The sequence below is a fragment of the Plutella xylostella genome, chromosome 20 (assembly GCF_932276165.1).
Source record: "Plutella xylostella chromosome 20, ilPluXylo3.1, whole genome shotgun sequence".
NCBI lineage: Eukaryota > Metazoa > Arthropoda > Insecta > Lepidoptera > Plutellidae > Plutella > Plutella xylostella.
The window spans coordinates 1645876-1661827 of record NC_064000.1 but is presented as its reverse complement, the minus strand read 5'-3'; the positions used below and the strand labels follow the sequence as shown (position 1 = coordinate 1661827).

General features: G+C 41.0%; 2 protein-coding genes across 2 annotated transcripts; both read right to left on the bottom strand.

Annotated features, from left to right (window-relative positions):
• Nucleotides 1-761: 761 nt before the first annotated feature.
• Nucleotides 762-4009, bottom strand: LOC105389701 (myrosinase 1). The gene is made up of 7 exons (XM_048628063.1): nt 3991-4009; nt 3749-3840; nt 2998-3145; nt 2299-2465; nt 1723-1875; nt 1155-1246; nt 762-897 (listed from the first exon to the last, which is right to left on the bottom strand). Exons 1-7 carry the CDS (start codon nt 4007-4009, stop codon nt 762-764), a joined length of 807 nt encoding a protein of 268 aa, XP_048484020.1.
• A 5059-nt stretch (nt 4010-9068) lies between these two features.
• LOC125490051 (cytosolic beta-glucosidase-like) lies at nt 9069-15345 on the bottom strand. Its single transcript, XM_048628062.1, has 5 exons — nt 15324-15345; nt 14816-14902; nt 13412-13559; nt 12367-12533; nt 9069-9352 (listed from the first exon to the last, which is right to left on the bottom strand). The coding sequence occupies exons 1-5, from the start codon at nt 15343-15345 to the stop codon at nt 9069-9071; spliced, it is 708 nt and encodes a 235-aa protein (XP_048484019.1).
• Between the last annotated feature and the right edge of the window lie 607 nt (nt 15346-15952).

The window sequence follows — 15952 nt, the reverse complement described above, 5'->3', positions numbered from 1 at the left end:
TTTTTTTTAATTTGGGTCCTAGTTATATACAATATTCTAGGATTGCATAGGTAGATTATATTCTTGGTCCCCAAAAGGTGTAGGGTTGCTGATGATGTTAACTTCTTAGCGTGGCGGTGATAAACCCTGTCTGGTCTAGGGTTTCTCAGGGTGGTGAAAGGATTAGCCAGTTCGAGAAAAATAATAATATTAATACCTACGGCTTTATCACACACTGTGCGTGTGCACTAAAGGCGCCTCCAAGACCTATAATTTTGTTAGTAATTATTATACAAAGGCACTTACCAACATTTTTACATTACCTTGTAGGTATTTACTTTGCCATTTATTATTTCCCACCATAAACTTTATCTTTATCAAACCTTTATTAGGAGATAAAAATGTTTTGAACCTTGTACCTAAATTGTAGTAAGTAAACCTACATACGCTATGCAATAAAAGGCAATAAACTATAGATACCCACCTAAACCTTCTGCCACCGTAGATAAGTACATTTCGCATAATATAAGCAGATTTTTAGGTTGCATAGTAAACAAAAGAAATTGCATCAACAACATTTATTAAAACGAAAAAAATACATTTTGCCATCCAAAGCTGAAGCAATCCCATTGGCAATAGTAAGTAGATAAATAATTATATTATGTTTCAGCCACCAATAAATTAATTACATCACACGTTTAAAACCTGCCTACTTTCCCAGATTACAAGCCGAAATTTGCCCCATAAAACCATTCTTTAATTAGGTAATTTTATCGGAGTATTTACAATTCATCTTTCGGCACCGGTACGTCCAAAGAATTTGCTTTCACGATGCTAGCGTAGTAACGGGCGGACTTGCGCGGCGTGCGCGGGCGGTCCGCCTGGCTGAAGTCCACCTGGTACAGGCCGAAGGTGCTCCTGGAATAGATGAAAAAAACTCATATCTGGTGTTTAAAATGTGTCGAAATGGATTTCATGAACATGGTAATACAGTATGACTTTCAAGGAGCATCGGAAATTCACGACAACGACAAGACATGCCATCTTTTTATCTAGTATTTTTTGTGTGGTTCATTCGGTGGAGGTGGCCATTTTTTCTAGCGCTTGGTTTCAAGTTCTGTACCTATAGTTAGGTCATGGAGGTAACAGGGAAAGGTCGTCAGTATTGTACTTACGTGTATCCCTCAATCCATTCGAAGTTGTCCATGAGCGTCCACGCAGTGTATCCGGTTACATTGACGCCATCTTCTTTGATAGACAGGAGCACCTGAAAATGAGACATAATGGACTTTTTTACTCTTTTTAGATCTAAAGAGAAAGAATGGGTAGGGCATGGCGGGATGCAAGATAATAATAAAGCTATCAGAACCTTTATAGCTCTGTAGCTATATAGATAGGTGCATGCTTTAGAGTTTAGAGAAACCCTCTATTCCATAAGGTGTGTCATCTTGAATCACTAGAAACATCCAACTATCCACATTTCTGCATTATACGCCATCAAACTGGCTAAAGATGTTCAGACTTTGGGGAGAATTGTGATGATGACGATGGTTTCCACATGCAGTAGGTATGCAGCCCCACAACAGTTGGATGTGCCTTGCAGCCCTTTATTAGGTATTCGAATGCCTAAAAGCGGACCTTCGAATATACTATCCAATCTATTTAATTAATACATATTTATTTTATTTATTTATAGTCAAACCTATTCCAACAAAACTTCTTGCTACATCAGCCGGCACTAACCTGCTCCAAATAACCCCTATAGTAGTCGACCCTAGCATCATCGTTGATGGTGTTGGGCTTGTCCGAGTAGCCGTTCTCTGTGATGAGGATGTCCACGTTGCCGTACTCCTGCTTGATCCAACGCATCACGCTGCGGAGGCCAGGCGGGTTGATCTGTGGAGGAAAAGGGTTTTGTTGGGGTTTTATGGGTTATGGTCTAAGATATTCGTGGTTGCGGAGGCCTGGTGGGTTGATCAGTGGAGGGAGAGGGTTGGGTTTGTTAAGGTTTGGAGTTTGTGGGTTATGGTCTAAAATCTTCTTGTCCATTCAATCTTTTTTCTGATTTCACTGAAAACCCGGTTAACTAGTTAGGTACCACTCTAGTAACTACAATAAGAATCATAGACCAATGCGCAGAACCTGTGACCTTATGGGTATGCGCTATCGACTATAATTGTACTCAGCTGCTCTTCGACTGCTGCATCGATGAAGCGATGCTGAATCCAGATCCTCTTTATGCTCAGATGGTTACCATTTTCGCCATTGTTCCCTGTTAACTAGTGCCTCATTCGTCTCTTCCCCGCACCCATCACTCACCCTAAACCAGAACGAGCTGCCAGCGCCCCACTCCTCCCGTCCAGAGAAGGACACATTGAACTCCGTCGACCCGGTGAAGGCGATGTTGGCCGGCAGAGTGTCGGCGGACGCGTGCTGGATCACCGTGCGGCTCGTGTAGTGGTTGAGGCCGAGGTAGTCGTAGGTGCCTAGAGGGGGGATGGAGTTGTGATCACGTTGGGGCCTTGTGATATGGCCCTGCGCTTCTGCTGCCGCAACACGGGTTTGTTATCGACGTCGATGTAAGTCACTTTGTGATTGGTGGAACGCAATTTAAAACGAGTTTATCGACGTGGATAACGAACCCATGTAGCGGCTGATGGGATTGCATACTATAAGAATGAACCTAAGGGTCATTCACAGACCAATCCGTTTTACAGATGTTTTAGCTCGTATGCCTACGTTTTTATTCAGGATGGTGTATGGATTTTTATGAATGAGTCCACAAACACTATTAGTAGTCGTGGAGCACCTTTCTAAAACAGCTTGGTCGGCGTACCCTTCCTTTTAAATGGATGAGTGGCAGCGCCTCCTCTATCAGTAGGGGTCTATATAGACCCGATTGTGAACTTAAACTTGCTTCTAGAAGCTGACTGTGCAGCAAATTGGGAAATCTCTTATGTCTGTGCTAAAGGGTAACTTCATCTAAAAGAAAAGACTTAAAGGCATAATTGACCTCACCTCTGACCAGCTCAATCTCTTCCTGCGTGAACTCGGGCAGTCTGGAGAAGGGGTAGCCCTCCCTCTTGCTGTTCTCTGCTATGACCTTCGCCACGGACTGCGGCCAACCGCCTTCCGAAGAGAAGATCGGGTGGCAGTATAGACCGTACTGGAAGGAATTACAGAGATTTAATAATAATATAATAATAATAATAATAATATTTTAATATTTGTTTACACCGGAAGTGCTTATGGTAGTTGTGGACGGCGGACGGTATATGAATAATACTTTATGGCGGCTTGAGTCGCTCGCTCTGTGATAGGTTACGTTGATTCATAACTTCAGGGTATTTCGGTCAGAGATTTTATTTCAAAACATCATTGTAAATAAGCATATTTTTTGTCGTGACTTTTAATGTTCAGTTTTGAACGGTCGGATGGCGTAGTGGTTAGTTGCCCTGACTGCTATGCCGAAGGTCCCGGGTTCGATTCCCGGCTGGGGCTGATATTTGTTTAAAAACAGATATTTGTACTCGGGTCTTGGGTGTTGATATTTATATTTAGTATCTATCTATCTATGTATTTGTGTAGATATATCAGCTGTCCGACACCCATAACACAGGTCTGCCTAGCTTGGGGTCGGATGGCCGTATGTGAGATGTCCCCACATATTTATTTATTTATTATTTATAATGACTAAAGCTCTAAGAATCCCGGGTTCCAGGGTTCCAGGACCAGATTTAGGTGACCAAGTTTTATTAGAAACACTCACACTTTGTTGCCTCATGAGTTCAGCGGCGGCGTCGTCAGCGGCTGTCGCGTCGCCCTCGTACCAGACGAAGTGGTTGGCCAGGGATATCCTGCCTGTAACCAATCATGAAATTAGTGCTAGGTACCTTATCTACCACTTCCAGAGATATCTTGCCTGATGAAGTTAGTAGTAACTAGGAATGCTTTTTTAAAGGATCATGTAGCTTTTGTTATCAGACCTATATGATATGATCTCCACTTCACGACAAAAATAGGAGTTCATGTCCTTTTCGCAGTAAACCAGCGTGGTGGAAAATAGTTTAAGTCTCGAAAGGGAGTAGTTCGACCTAAATAAGATTGTGACGCCCGCGCACCATAGAAACAAGAAGCCAGCGCGACGTCACGGAAAATTCCACGGCCGCGAGCAAGTAAACAACATCCGCCGCCGCCGCTGCCGCCACTCGATGACGTCATGGAAGATTCCACTGCCACTGAAGTAAACAAGATTCGCCGCCGCCGCGTGCCGCCACTCCCCACTACAGAAGCCGCATATAAAAGGGCGCACGCGCGGACAGAAAGGCAATACTCGTGGGGTCGTCTTAGTGCTCACACCTAGCTCTGGTTGCGGTTCGGTCGACCGCGTCGCTTCCGGAGGTCTAGTGCGCTAAGACATAGACCGGCTCAGTAAGTCCGCCTTCCTCAAACTTGCGTTGTGGTCTTCCCCCGCACACGTTTGCAAGAGCCTGGTGGAACTACGGAGTTCTCGAAAGACCTGGCACTTCTACTAAGTCTGGTTGCGGTTCGATCGATCGCGTCGCTCCCAGAACCCAAAGGAACTGCCGGATTCTGTACCACGTTTATTCCACCCCTGCTTCCTCAACCTCTCTGTAAAAGGGCCTTCAGCCGCAAGCATAATTGACATATCCAAAAGCATTTAAAAGCAAAAAGAGTCGCATCAGAATTGTCAATAAAACTAGATTATCGGTTCTTGGTCGTATTCATAGTCTGGGCCGTATGTTGTAATTATATCGTGTTGTTGGTTAAGCATTATATATAAATAAAAGTCAAAGATTTTATCCTCGTTGTATTCGTAAAACCAAATCAGTTGTTTCAATTCAAACTCCACTCAGATAGGTAACCCCAATGATCAGTCATTAGGTTCATTTATGTTAGCGTAGCACCCCCTGAGCTAGCCGCCCCTAAGGCGCTACGTTACATTTGGCGCCCAACGTAAAAACCCTAAAAGGGTAGGCCCACTTGTTTCGTAATAATAAGATTTACGTTACATTTGTTGCCCAAAATTAGTAATCCAAACGGGAAGACCATTTTGTTCGGAATTCAGGCCAAGAGTACAAGTAGGTACTTCGGTAGTCTTTCGTTTTCATCGGTCGGTCAAACCACAAGGGAAGTTCGGTTTTTGTCGTATTATGAGTAACTTAGTAGGATACGTCAAAATCGACTCAGTTTAGTAAGTGATTCGGTAGATTTCGTTGCATTTTGCCGGTCAATGGTTTACCGCCGCCGTTGAGTATCATCTTTGCATATCTCGAACTATAGTTGAGTGAGCAGCTACGTTGTTTATGTCAAATTTGGTCTCAAACTCGAAGACCCATTCGGGTTAGGTATTTGGGAGTAGGTTCAAGATTCGAACCCCAAATACAGAGGGTAAATCAGTCAGAAGTCCGTCCGTCATTAGTTAAAGAAGTCAAGTTATAAAAAAAATAGAGGGTAAATGTCAGTACGCATTTACAAACCGAGATATATGAGTAAAAGTCCTTTCACAGGCAAAGCAGGTCTTACGCGTCAACTTTGATCCATAACTGGGGATCGTTTTGTCATATTTCGTACCATGGTTAAGTGAGTAACTAAGTCGTGTGTATGTCAAAGTCGGTCCAACTTGTGGAGCTGTCCACCTGGTCAGTAGAAGTCTGTCGGTAAGACAATCAGTAGGTATACTTGCTCGGAGGTATACAAAATAAGTATGAGGGACGACGGACGTTCAGTACTGTTCAGTAAAGTATTTGGTAAATTAATAAAAGTAGTAAGTAAAGTAATAGTTAAAAAAAAATTAATAGCAAGAAATAATCAGTAAATAAGGGAATAATTAATAGAAAAATCAGAAAATAAGCAATAAGTAAAAGAGGATATATATATTTTTTTAATCGAGGAATTAGACAAATATTAACGCAGGAGTAAAGTTAAATCATATTTAAAATATAAAAGAAACAGAATATATTTGTGGAGTGGAGTTAAATAAAAAAAAACGTATATTATTTTAAAAAGTAACAGACCAAAAAGGGATAATAGAGAGGAGGAAGCAACATGAAGGGGGGGTGTAAAAATTCCGAGTTGGTTCAAGTGAGTGAATAGCTAAGAAGTGAAAAATAATTTAATATTCAAATAAATAAGGATAGTTATTCAACAGAATATAAAGGAATAGCTATATCAAGGTACAGGGAAGGACACAAGGATAGTTATTCAACAGAATATAAAGGAATAGCTATATCAAGGTACAGGGATAACTAAGAGCTCTGGAACACCTAGGCTGAGGAAATGCAAGGGTTCCACCTCCATAGTATACCTAATAAAAATAAAAAAAAAATTGAAAAAAAATAAATAAAAAAAAAGGCGACATAAGGCAATAAAATAGGAATGAAAACCGTCTTGAGATAGATCAAGTATAAAACCAAAACTAAATATCGGGGTAATAATGATAAATTTATTTGTTTGTCATAAGGACACAAGCAAGAAACAGGTCATTAGTTGGGTCATGTAAATAAACACATGTATAAGTTAGTAAGTCCCACCGGTGGGGAATGTGTAAATAAGTACTTATTAAACAGATACGCGTATCACATAAAAATATATGTTAATGAAGGCCTTTAGGTATATAAAAAAATCTGATTTAAAGTAGAAGCAGTGAGTAATTACAACCGATATAAATATAAGATGTGAATAAAAGCTCAATAAGAAAATGTAAAATTAAAGTATGCAGCAGGTACGGTAAAATCGTAGTAAACAAGACATAAGTGGATACCGTAACCGATATTAAAAGGAGGAACTTGTACATATATAAGAATCGGAGTAAAATAAAACAAGTTGAAAGATGTTAAAATAAAGATAAAAAGTATAAAAACCAAAACAAAAAAAAAAGTGTAAAATACAGTTAAGCTTAATAAATAAAAGTATAAATAGTAGGTACAATAAATACACGTTACAAAATAAACTTAGAGGAAAACAAATAGTACTAAGTAGATATTAGGCATTAGGATATAGGATACATATTATAGGAATTAATAGTTTACCATAGGGTGGTAGTTTTGTATGATGGGCAACGATCTGTCGCTAGTCATGTAGGTCGTTTTTTATTTGTTATTGTCGCAGTGTAATCAATAATAGGTTTATAGGACTACTATTTTAGAAATAGTTAGTAAAGTAGTCTTTGCTTATACGTTCTGAGAATACTAAGTGAATGTGGTTTTCTTTACATGTGCAGCTAGTTTTTCGAAATAAGTTTTGTTTATGGATAAAGCAACTTCGTTGAGTCTGAGGAAGAGCCTGGCAAGCCTTCTAAGTTAGTAAATCAAAGAGATAATAGTGTTATACACACCTATAGTGTTTTGTTATTACATGGGTCAGAGGACGCTGATGTCGTAACAAAGTTGTTATTTTTGATTTGTCAAAGGAACTTGCAGTTTATGTCCATACTTTCGTCGATTCTGTCCAGAAGAAAGGACATAGTTTAGTTTTGTTGTGCCATCGAGGGCAGTAGGACTGCTATTTTAGAAATAGTATGTAAAATAGCTAGTTGGAATAAACTTTATAACCGTGCATTAAATCAGTTATAATGGAATAAGTCGTGAAATCAGTTTAAAGTCGTTTAAAAACATAGTTAAGTTATAATGTTGTCATTTATTTTTTGTAGTTAAACAGTATACCTATATATTATTATACCAATGTTGGCCTAGAAAAGTAGAACATTTGCGTTGAATTTTGTAGTAGTATTTTTAGTGGTTGCCGATAGGGGTAGCAGTTACCTAAATAAGGAGAAGAGAAGTGGGAAAAAAAGAAGGGGGAACCCAGAAAGGGGATGGTCAGACTCCCAAAATATATAAGGAAGTCGCAGTAAAGCACAAAAATTCGTTTTTTTTGTTGTAGCAAAGGTGCTGCATTTTTTTTAGTCGTTATTTTTGTTTGTCATATTTTAGGTGAAGGGATGTTTTGTTCTGTTTTCACTCAAAGTCAAAGGCAGAAAGGACTACTATTTTCAAAATAGTTAGTAAATTAGTTTTTCTAAGTAGCACTTATAAGTATGAAGATAGTTAAGTTTCGCAAGTTTTGAGGGACAAAACCACAAAAGGATTTCAGAGTATACAACATGTACTTAGACGGTGATTTTTACAGGTAAAAATCTCCATAAGAAGGGGGAGAATGTGACGCCCGCGCACCATAGAAACAAGAAGCCAGCGCGACGTCACGGAAAATTCCACGGCCGCGAGCAAGTAAACAACATCCGCCGCCGCCGCTGCCGCCACTCGATGACGTCATGGAAGATTCCACTGCCACTGAAGTAAACAAGATTCGCCGCCGCCGCGTGCCGCCACTCCCCACTACAGAAGCCGCATATAAAAGGGCGCACGCGCGGACAGAAAGGCAATACTCGTGGGGTCGTCTTAGTGCTCACACCTAGCTCTGGTTGCGGTTCGGTCGACCGCGTCGCTTCCGGAGGTCTAGTGCGCTAAGACATAGACCGGCTCAGTAAGTCCGCCTTCCTCAAACTTGCGTTGTGGTCTTCCCCCGCACACGTTTGCAAGAGCCTGGTGGAACTACGGAGTTCTCGAAAGACCTGGCACTTCTACTAAGTCTGGTTGCGGTTCGATCGATCGCGTCGCTCCCAGAACCCAAAGGAACTGCCGGATTCTGTACCACGTTTATTCCACCCCTGCTTCCTCAACCTCTCTGTAAAAGGGCCTTCAGCCGCAAGCATAATTGACATATCCAAAAGCATTTAAAAGCAAAAAGAGTCGCATCAGAATTGTCAATAAAACTAGATTATCGGTTCTTGGTCGTATTCATAGTCTGGGCCGTATGTTGTAATTATATCGTGTTGTTGGTTAAGCATTATATATAAATAAAAGTCAAAGATTTTATCCTCGTTGTATTCGTAAAACCAAATCAGTTGTTTCAATTCAAACTCCACTCAGATAGGTAACCCCAATGATCAGTCATTAGGTTCATTTATGTTAGCGTAGCACCCCCTGAGCTAGCCGCCCCTAAGGCGCTACGTTACAAGATATAGTTACCTACAACAACACAGAAAACAGTGTAGAAAAAAATAATACTTATAATAAAATCTTCTCACCATAAGGATACTTCGCCTTAAACTCCTTCTCATAAACCCTGTACGCCTTCCCATGCGCCATCACAATGTTCTTAATACAGACGTATTTGCCGTAGTCATTCTCGCTGATGCCTGGAGCCAGCACCCCCATGCCGTAGCCGTAAGTGCAGACTACCAGAGCCTCGTTGATGGTGAGCCAGGTAGTCACGCGGTCCCCGAAGAGAGAGAAGGCGACGCGGGCGTAGTCGGCGAACCAGTCCGAGATGAGCGGGTTGAGCCAGCCACCTGGTGGAATGGAATCATTATGAATGTTGGTTAAAAATTGAGGTGATATTTACGGAATGAATATGACCAGCAGCGCACAGGACCAATGGTATTGAGACAGTTTCTCGGTAGTAGTTAGTTGGATCTTGTTCTTCTTAGCGTGTTGGTGATAAATACTAGAATATACTAGGGGTTTTCAGCGTGGTGACAGGAATAGCTAGTCTGCCCAAGTTGCGCCGAACGTGTAGGCAATACGTCACTAGAGCTGGCTCTATTCTGCATCCAGCAGTGGTTGGATCAATGATGAAGGCCGATGTCTGTGGCGCTCTTATCGCCTATATCCAGAAGTGCTCATGCACTAGCTGATAGTGATGATATTACACGCTTCAATATGGATATGCACAACGACATTCGCATCTGCTCTCTTGAATGTAGCTGATAAGTACCAGAGATTACAATAATGTGAACCACCCATGTGGCTTCAATCCAAGCGCCCGTCACGTCAGAACATTTTGTGTAAAGAAAATATCACCCGCGTGCTGAGCTTAATTCAAACAAAAAATATGACAGATATATGAGATTTTGGGGCCAGCGCGAGGGTGCCAGTTTCTTGGGTTGTAGGCCCTTTCCTTCCACTAGCAATATAGGTACGGTGGCCTGCGCCTAAAAGTATACAGGCGGAGTTTTTAAAATAGCGATCTCAAGCTCACATGCTGCTCAAGCACATCCACATAAACACCACTGCTACACACATCACACACAACACGTCCCCGGATTTATAACAGATGTAGCTGGTCCCTTCACAGTGGCGGATTTACCTATAGGCCAAAAAGGCCAGTGCCTAGGGCGGCAGATTTAGAGGGGCGGCAAATTTAGCATTTTTTATTTTTCAGATTTTTTTGTTTTCATCTTTCGTAACATTTTCTTAATGTTTCATCTATTTTGAAGCACTGTGTCTAAATTAAGTTAAATATTGCGCAATTAATGATTATGATTAGTTGACTAAGGTGTCACCAATGCAAAACAATCAAAAAAGTATTAAAACAAATCGTTAGTTTTTTAAATATTTTGCTTTTAAACATAAATTTCGGCAAAACTCTTAAAAAAACTTAAAACTTAAATAACTCAGAAATGGTTGACTTTCGGATAATGCATTATGGGGTTCAATTGACTGGAAACGCCTTCGTCTACAACCCATTTAACGGAATACATCGACTTTCCAATCTCCCTGTATAAATAAACGCACTGTCATATAATCAGTATGTACCTATGTTCTTTGAATTTAGTGGCAACTGTGGCTGCTGAATCAGGCTCGGGCTAGTACGGGGCGCATTTAAGTCGTGACAAAAGCTCTACGTCGCGTCGTCGCGCTCGCTCTTGAGGCTGCGCGATGTAAGTGAGCGCGATGCATAACTTATGTCACGTCACGTCTTAAACTAGCCAAGATTGATGCTTTTTCATGCTGCTTCAGGATTTTTTTTTTGTAAACTCGACACAACGCTGGCATAAATAAATGAGTGAAATCGGGAAAGGCAAAACCCGGAATAGAGTGAGTTTGAGACGATGGTCAGCCAGAAAAGAAGCATGTAATAGTTAAAGTGATTCTTGGCATGCATATTCTTTGAAATCAATCAAATATGATATTACTAAAAAGCCTGTAACGCGACAAGAAGCGGCGGGAATACTTTCGAATTTGGAGAAACTGGAAACGGCTGTAATGGTAGTTATATGTGGATAATGTGGAATTTTGTCATATGTATTAAGTACATATGACAAAATTTTGACCAAACAGTCAGTGATATTTTTTGACCAAACAGTCACTTGAGTCTACCAAGAATTCGCAGTTTCCAGCTTAATATTTCGCAAACCAGTCACTGAATAAAAAAATGGTTTGAGAAGACCTTTGATATTTTTGAAAGACCTATACAATACCTTACACCAAGGAAAAAAATCATCCCCATTTTACATGTATGGAAGGTAACATTTTGTTTTTCATTAATTTATTTTACCAGTTTGTCGATGCCGTACATTTGTACAAGGTGGATCAAAAGAAGTCATCCTATCTTGATTGGCTCTAATTTTTATCTAAATGAAAAACTTCGATTCTGTTTTTTTATTAACTATGTTTATTTGAACATTTAAAATTTTATTGGTAAAGTCTAGAAGATGATATTGGCCAAATGGGCGCCGTCACAATTGATTGCTCTATCGGCTCCTTTTATGGCATTTCTCATCAATTCAGCGAGACCTTCGGGCGAGAGATTCTCGCACTTGTGTCGAATGTTGTCCTTAAGGGCTTCCAGAGACACGGGCTTATTTACATTAACACGGGTCTTGAAAAAACACCCACAAAAACTGTCTGAAACGGTTAAATCGGGCGATATTGCGGGGAAAAATGACATATTAAACGAAAAAAAAGGCGACCCGAAAACTGAATATATATACAAAATTATTTGGCGTTCTTGGGAAGTGTGGCTTCCATGGCTTGTCAACTTGTATTCTGCATTTGTCTAGTCCACTAATATAGATATTAATATATAGATATATAAATTGGCGGCCATTTGTACAAATGAGAGCAATTTCCAATAGGGTGATTACTTTTGGCCCACCTTGTATATCTTTGCGAAATGTCAGCTTTCATATTTTTACCCGTTTCTGAGAAAAAGACAGCCGGACAACAAAGTGATCCTAAAAGGGTTCCTTTTTTCCTTTTGAGGTACGGAACCTTAAATAAGATTTGATGAAACATTTGAAGTTGGTGATAGATAGACATAGAAATATCCACATTATTAAGTTCACAATCATACAAATAACGGGATTAAACTAACAAATTGAATTTCAGAAGTCAGTAGGGGCGGCAAAAATTTAATGGCCTACGGGCGGCAAATTTGTAAATCCGCCACTGTCCCTTCATCATCAGGGATCGCTATTTTAAAAACTCCGCCTGTATACTTTTAGGCGCAGGCCACCGTACATCAATCGAGTATAAATCAATGCTTCAATCACTCAAACCTCGAACGTCCACCTCCACTCACCATAGTCCTGCAGCCTCTGCGGCAAGTCCCAGTGGTACAGCGTGACCACAGGCTCGATGCCGTTGGCGAGGAGACCGTCGATCAGCTTGTTGTAGTAGTTCTTGCCATCCTCGCTGACCTGGTCCGCGAACCCGTTGGGGACCAGGCGAGGCCAGGATATGGAGAATCTGGGGGAAGGGTGGGGAGGTTAGATGGGTGTTCCAGTAATTGCTGAGTAAGCGGCTGTTGGCTAACCAGCCTGGATCGCTGGTTAGTAGTTAGGCAGTAGGTAAGCCAATATTTACGTAGCATCTAGATGCTTACATATTTATGTAGCTATCTGTTTTAAGAAACCCATATCGCTACATTGGGAAACCCCAGTTAGGTAGGTACAATTTCACTTCATGTCTATCTAAAGTCTGTCTAGAGTTTATCAATTAGCTAGTTTATAGGTTTTAGGGTCAATGCAAAAGTATAACATTCCTTTAACAATTTATTACTAGAATCAGCCGTTTGAAGCTAGGTATAATGGAAACAGACTCCCCTCACTACTTCAGTTCTAAGTCCTCGATCCTCTCAGGGTAGGTAGTTGTGAGTGAATGTGTACCATACTAGGTAAATAATAGTGCCTCTATCTCTATACATACAGCAGCTTAAAGCACCGATCGAGTCCACATTACTGATACACGCAACTGTCTGGTGAGATTGTAGGAAACTCATTTCATTACATTGGGAATCCCCACTTCTGTTTCACATAATAGGTGTCTAGATGAGGCTACACCAGAAGACATTCTAACATAGTTACCCGTTAAAATTATAACACTAGTTAGTATCTTAAATACGAAGAAAACCATTCCATTGCTTCGTATCTGGCTACAAACGAACGCCGGATAAAACAATGAAAATTCTCAGACCGGCTCAACGAACGGCCAACGGATGCCCAACGATGGATATTTATCATACATAATACAGGGCAGATTGCAGCAACGAAGGTCCACGAAACCCGTTCGTTGGCGTTCGTTTGGCCGGTCTGTACGCAGCTTAACTCATCAGTCCTAAGTCCCACCTGTAGTAGTCGAGTCCTAACTCCTTGGCCATCTCAATGTCCCGCTCCCAGAGGCGGTAGGAGTCGCAGGCCACATCGCCGCTGCTGCCGTCCTCGATCCTCTCGGGGTATTTGTGAGTGAATGTGTCCCATATGCTCGGGGTTTTGTCTGGAAAGTGTAGAATGGTTTATGGTAACTAGGGATTTTGTGGTAAGGTTACGGAAGAGATGGGATTTAAGGTAAGCGTCCATCTTTCGTACGCAGCGGACGCATCGCATTCAAGTGCGTCCAATTGATGGACGTTGACGCCTCCATTTTTCAAAAGTATACAAAAATCCGGTCCGATACGTAAGGCCCGGGTCTCCTATTTACTCCGTAGGTCGCGTCAAGTGTCACCGCCGTAGACCGCGTCACGCGACCTGCGGCGTAAATAGGAGACCCAGGCCTAAGGCCCGGGTCTCCTATTTACGCCGTAGTTCGCGTCCAGCGTCACGCCGTAGGCCGCGTCACGATGCTCACTATAGAAATGTACTGATGCGGTCTCCCTCACACGCCGACGTTGGCGCGTAGATGTAGTGAGCATCGTGACGCGGCCTACGGCGAGACGCTGGACGCGATCTACGGCGCGTAATAGGAGACCCGGGCCTAAGATATCGATAGGTGGACGCTCACGCTCACTTTTAATGAAAAGGTCTCACGGTTATTCCATGATTTACCCTACGATGTGTTTGTTATGATTTTTGGGCTCAGCAAATAGAATAAAGCCTACAGTGTACCTAGTTTGCAATACCCTAACCTGTTGTGCTCTTATGTACCTACACTTAGATCCGGTAGTTAGGTACCTACTATTGATATGTTTAAGCTTACTATCTATTCATTGCCTTATTGTTTAATCCTAGCCATAAAAATTATATTCGTCACTGCTAGTGGTAACTGTTTATTACTAATATAGATAGGTAAGTTATAGTTATTTATGTTCATAATGAGTCACTTCATTCGCTTATCTGAAGACGGACATCATAAAATTATTTTATAAATAAGTCATGGTGACAAAAAAACTCATAGCTATATGAAAACTATGTAAAATCTTCCACTGAATAGGGCTACACAGCCACCGAAATACAACCATAAGTATGGACTACTTAGGTATATGATTTCTGAGTGCTGCTTTCCGTATTTAATATCTGCTTAACACGATTCTCTGGTGTTATCTGGCGTACTTAAGACGTCCCTATAAGGAAGCACTGACATAGGTAGCATCCTGAGGGCAAAAGAGGAAGACTCAAGTCAAGAAGAAAATGGGCGGGTGTCTTGGGCGGTGGTATCTGAGCTGGCTTAAGAGTGGCGACGCTTCACTTCAGCCCTTTACGGAGATTGGGAATATAGTTAAGTAGTTAAGTATGTAAGTAAATCTGTGATCATACCACTGACATTCCATGCGCCCTCGACCTGGTAGGCGGCGGTGGCGGCGCCCCACTTGAACCCGGGGGGGAACGCCAGCTCGCCCCATGCTGACGACAATACACTGTGAAAGTAAAAAAAAACTAATGAAGTTTGGTCCAGTAAAGTCCAGTGACAATGACCAATGATAAGCACCAAATTCATCCTAAAATCCTAAACGGAAAAGTCGCTGTCTACAATATTTATGCAAGTACTTACCTATTTATAAACCAACTAGTTAGGTACTGAACTAAAAATGTAGGTAAATATTAAAAAGATTGGGCACAATATTTTGGTGCCGATATTTTGTAAGTGGCACTTTTTCATTGCTCACTTACTACTGGAGGTAAGTGTCCACCTTCCGGCACAAGTAGTACCCAACGGACGCATCGCATCACTCGCTTCATCGGCATTGCTGACAATGTTTCTCCAAACATTTATGAAAATCTGTTTGGTCCGAAACGTACGATACCGATAGGTGGACGCTATTACCTTTAAGGTACTGAACCTCCATCGTGCATACTAAGTAGACTAAGTAAATACTTAGTTAACTAAAATACATAACACTAAGTTAAGTTAGTTCGAATCGAATATCTTCTTCTAGGCGATAATCATAACAAAACAATCACGCAATGCGTCCTGACCGTCGCTTTTTACATTGAAGTACTGTACTTACTTACAACTATATTACTTATGTACCATCATAGACTAATACACTAATGTACCATTATTCAGAATGATCGAAAGTTAACACAGCAGTTTAGTTTTCTAAAAAGTAAATTAATAACCTTTGCACACTACATTGACTGATATCACTAACGACTGTTTAAATAACTGTAATAACCCACTCTCAAAACAAACACACTTGTAATAAAATTTAGATAAAGTTGTCTTTAGATAAACGCACCTCAACACAAGTATCCCACAGCTGAACATTTTGTAAAGTGATATGATTTTCTCAAGTATTTCGCGTTTTGTCATCAAAATATTGTAAAATGTATGAGGAAGTTACAGATAGCTACCATGAAATTCATGAATAATCGCTGAAAGGGTAGGCAGTAGGTACAGTTAGTGAAATAATAATAGTTAAGTAACTAAGTACTTATATTTTATTAAGTGAC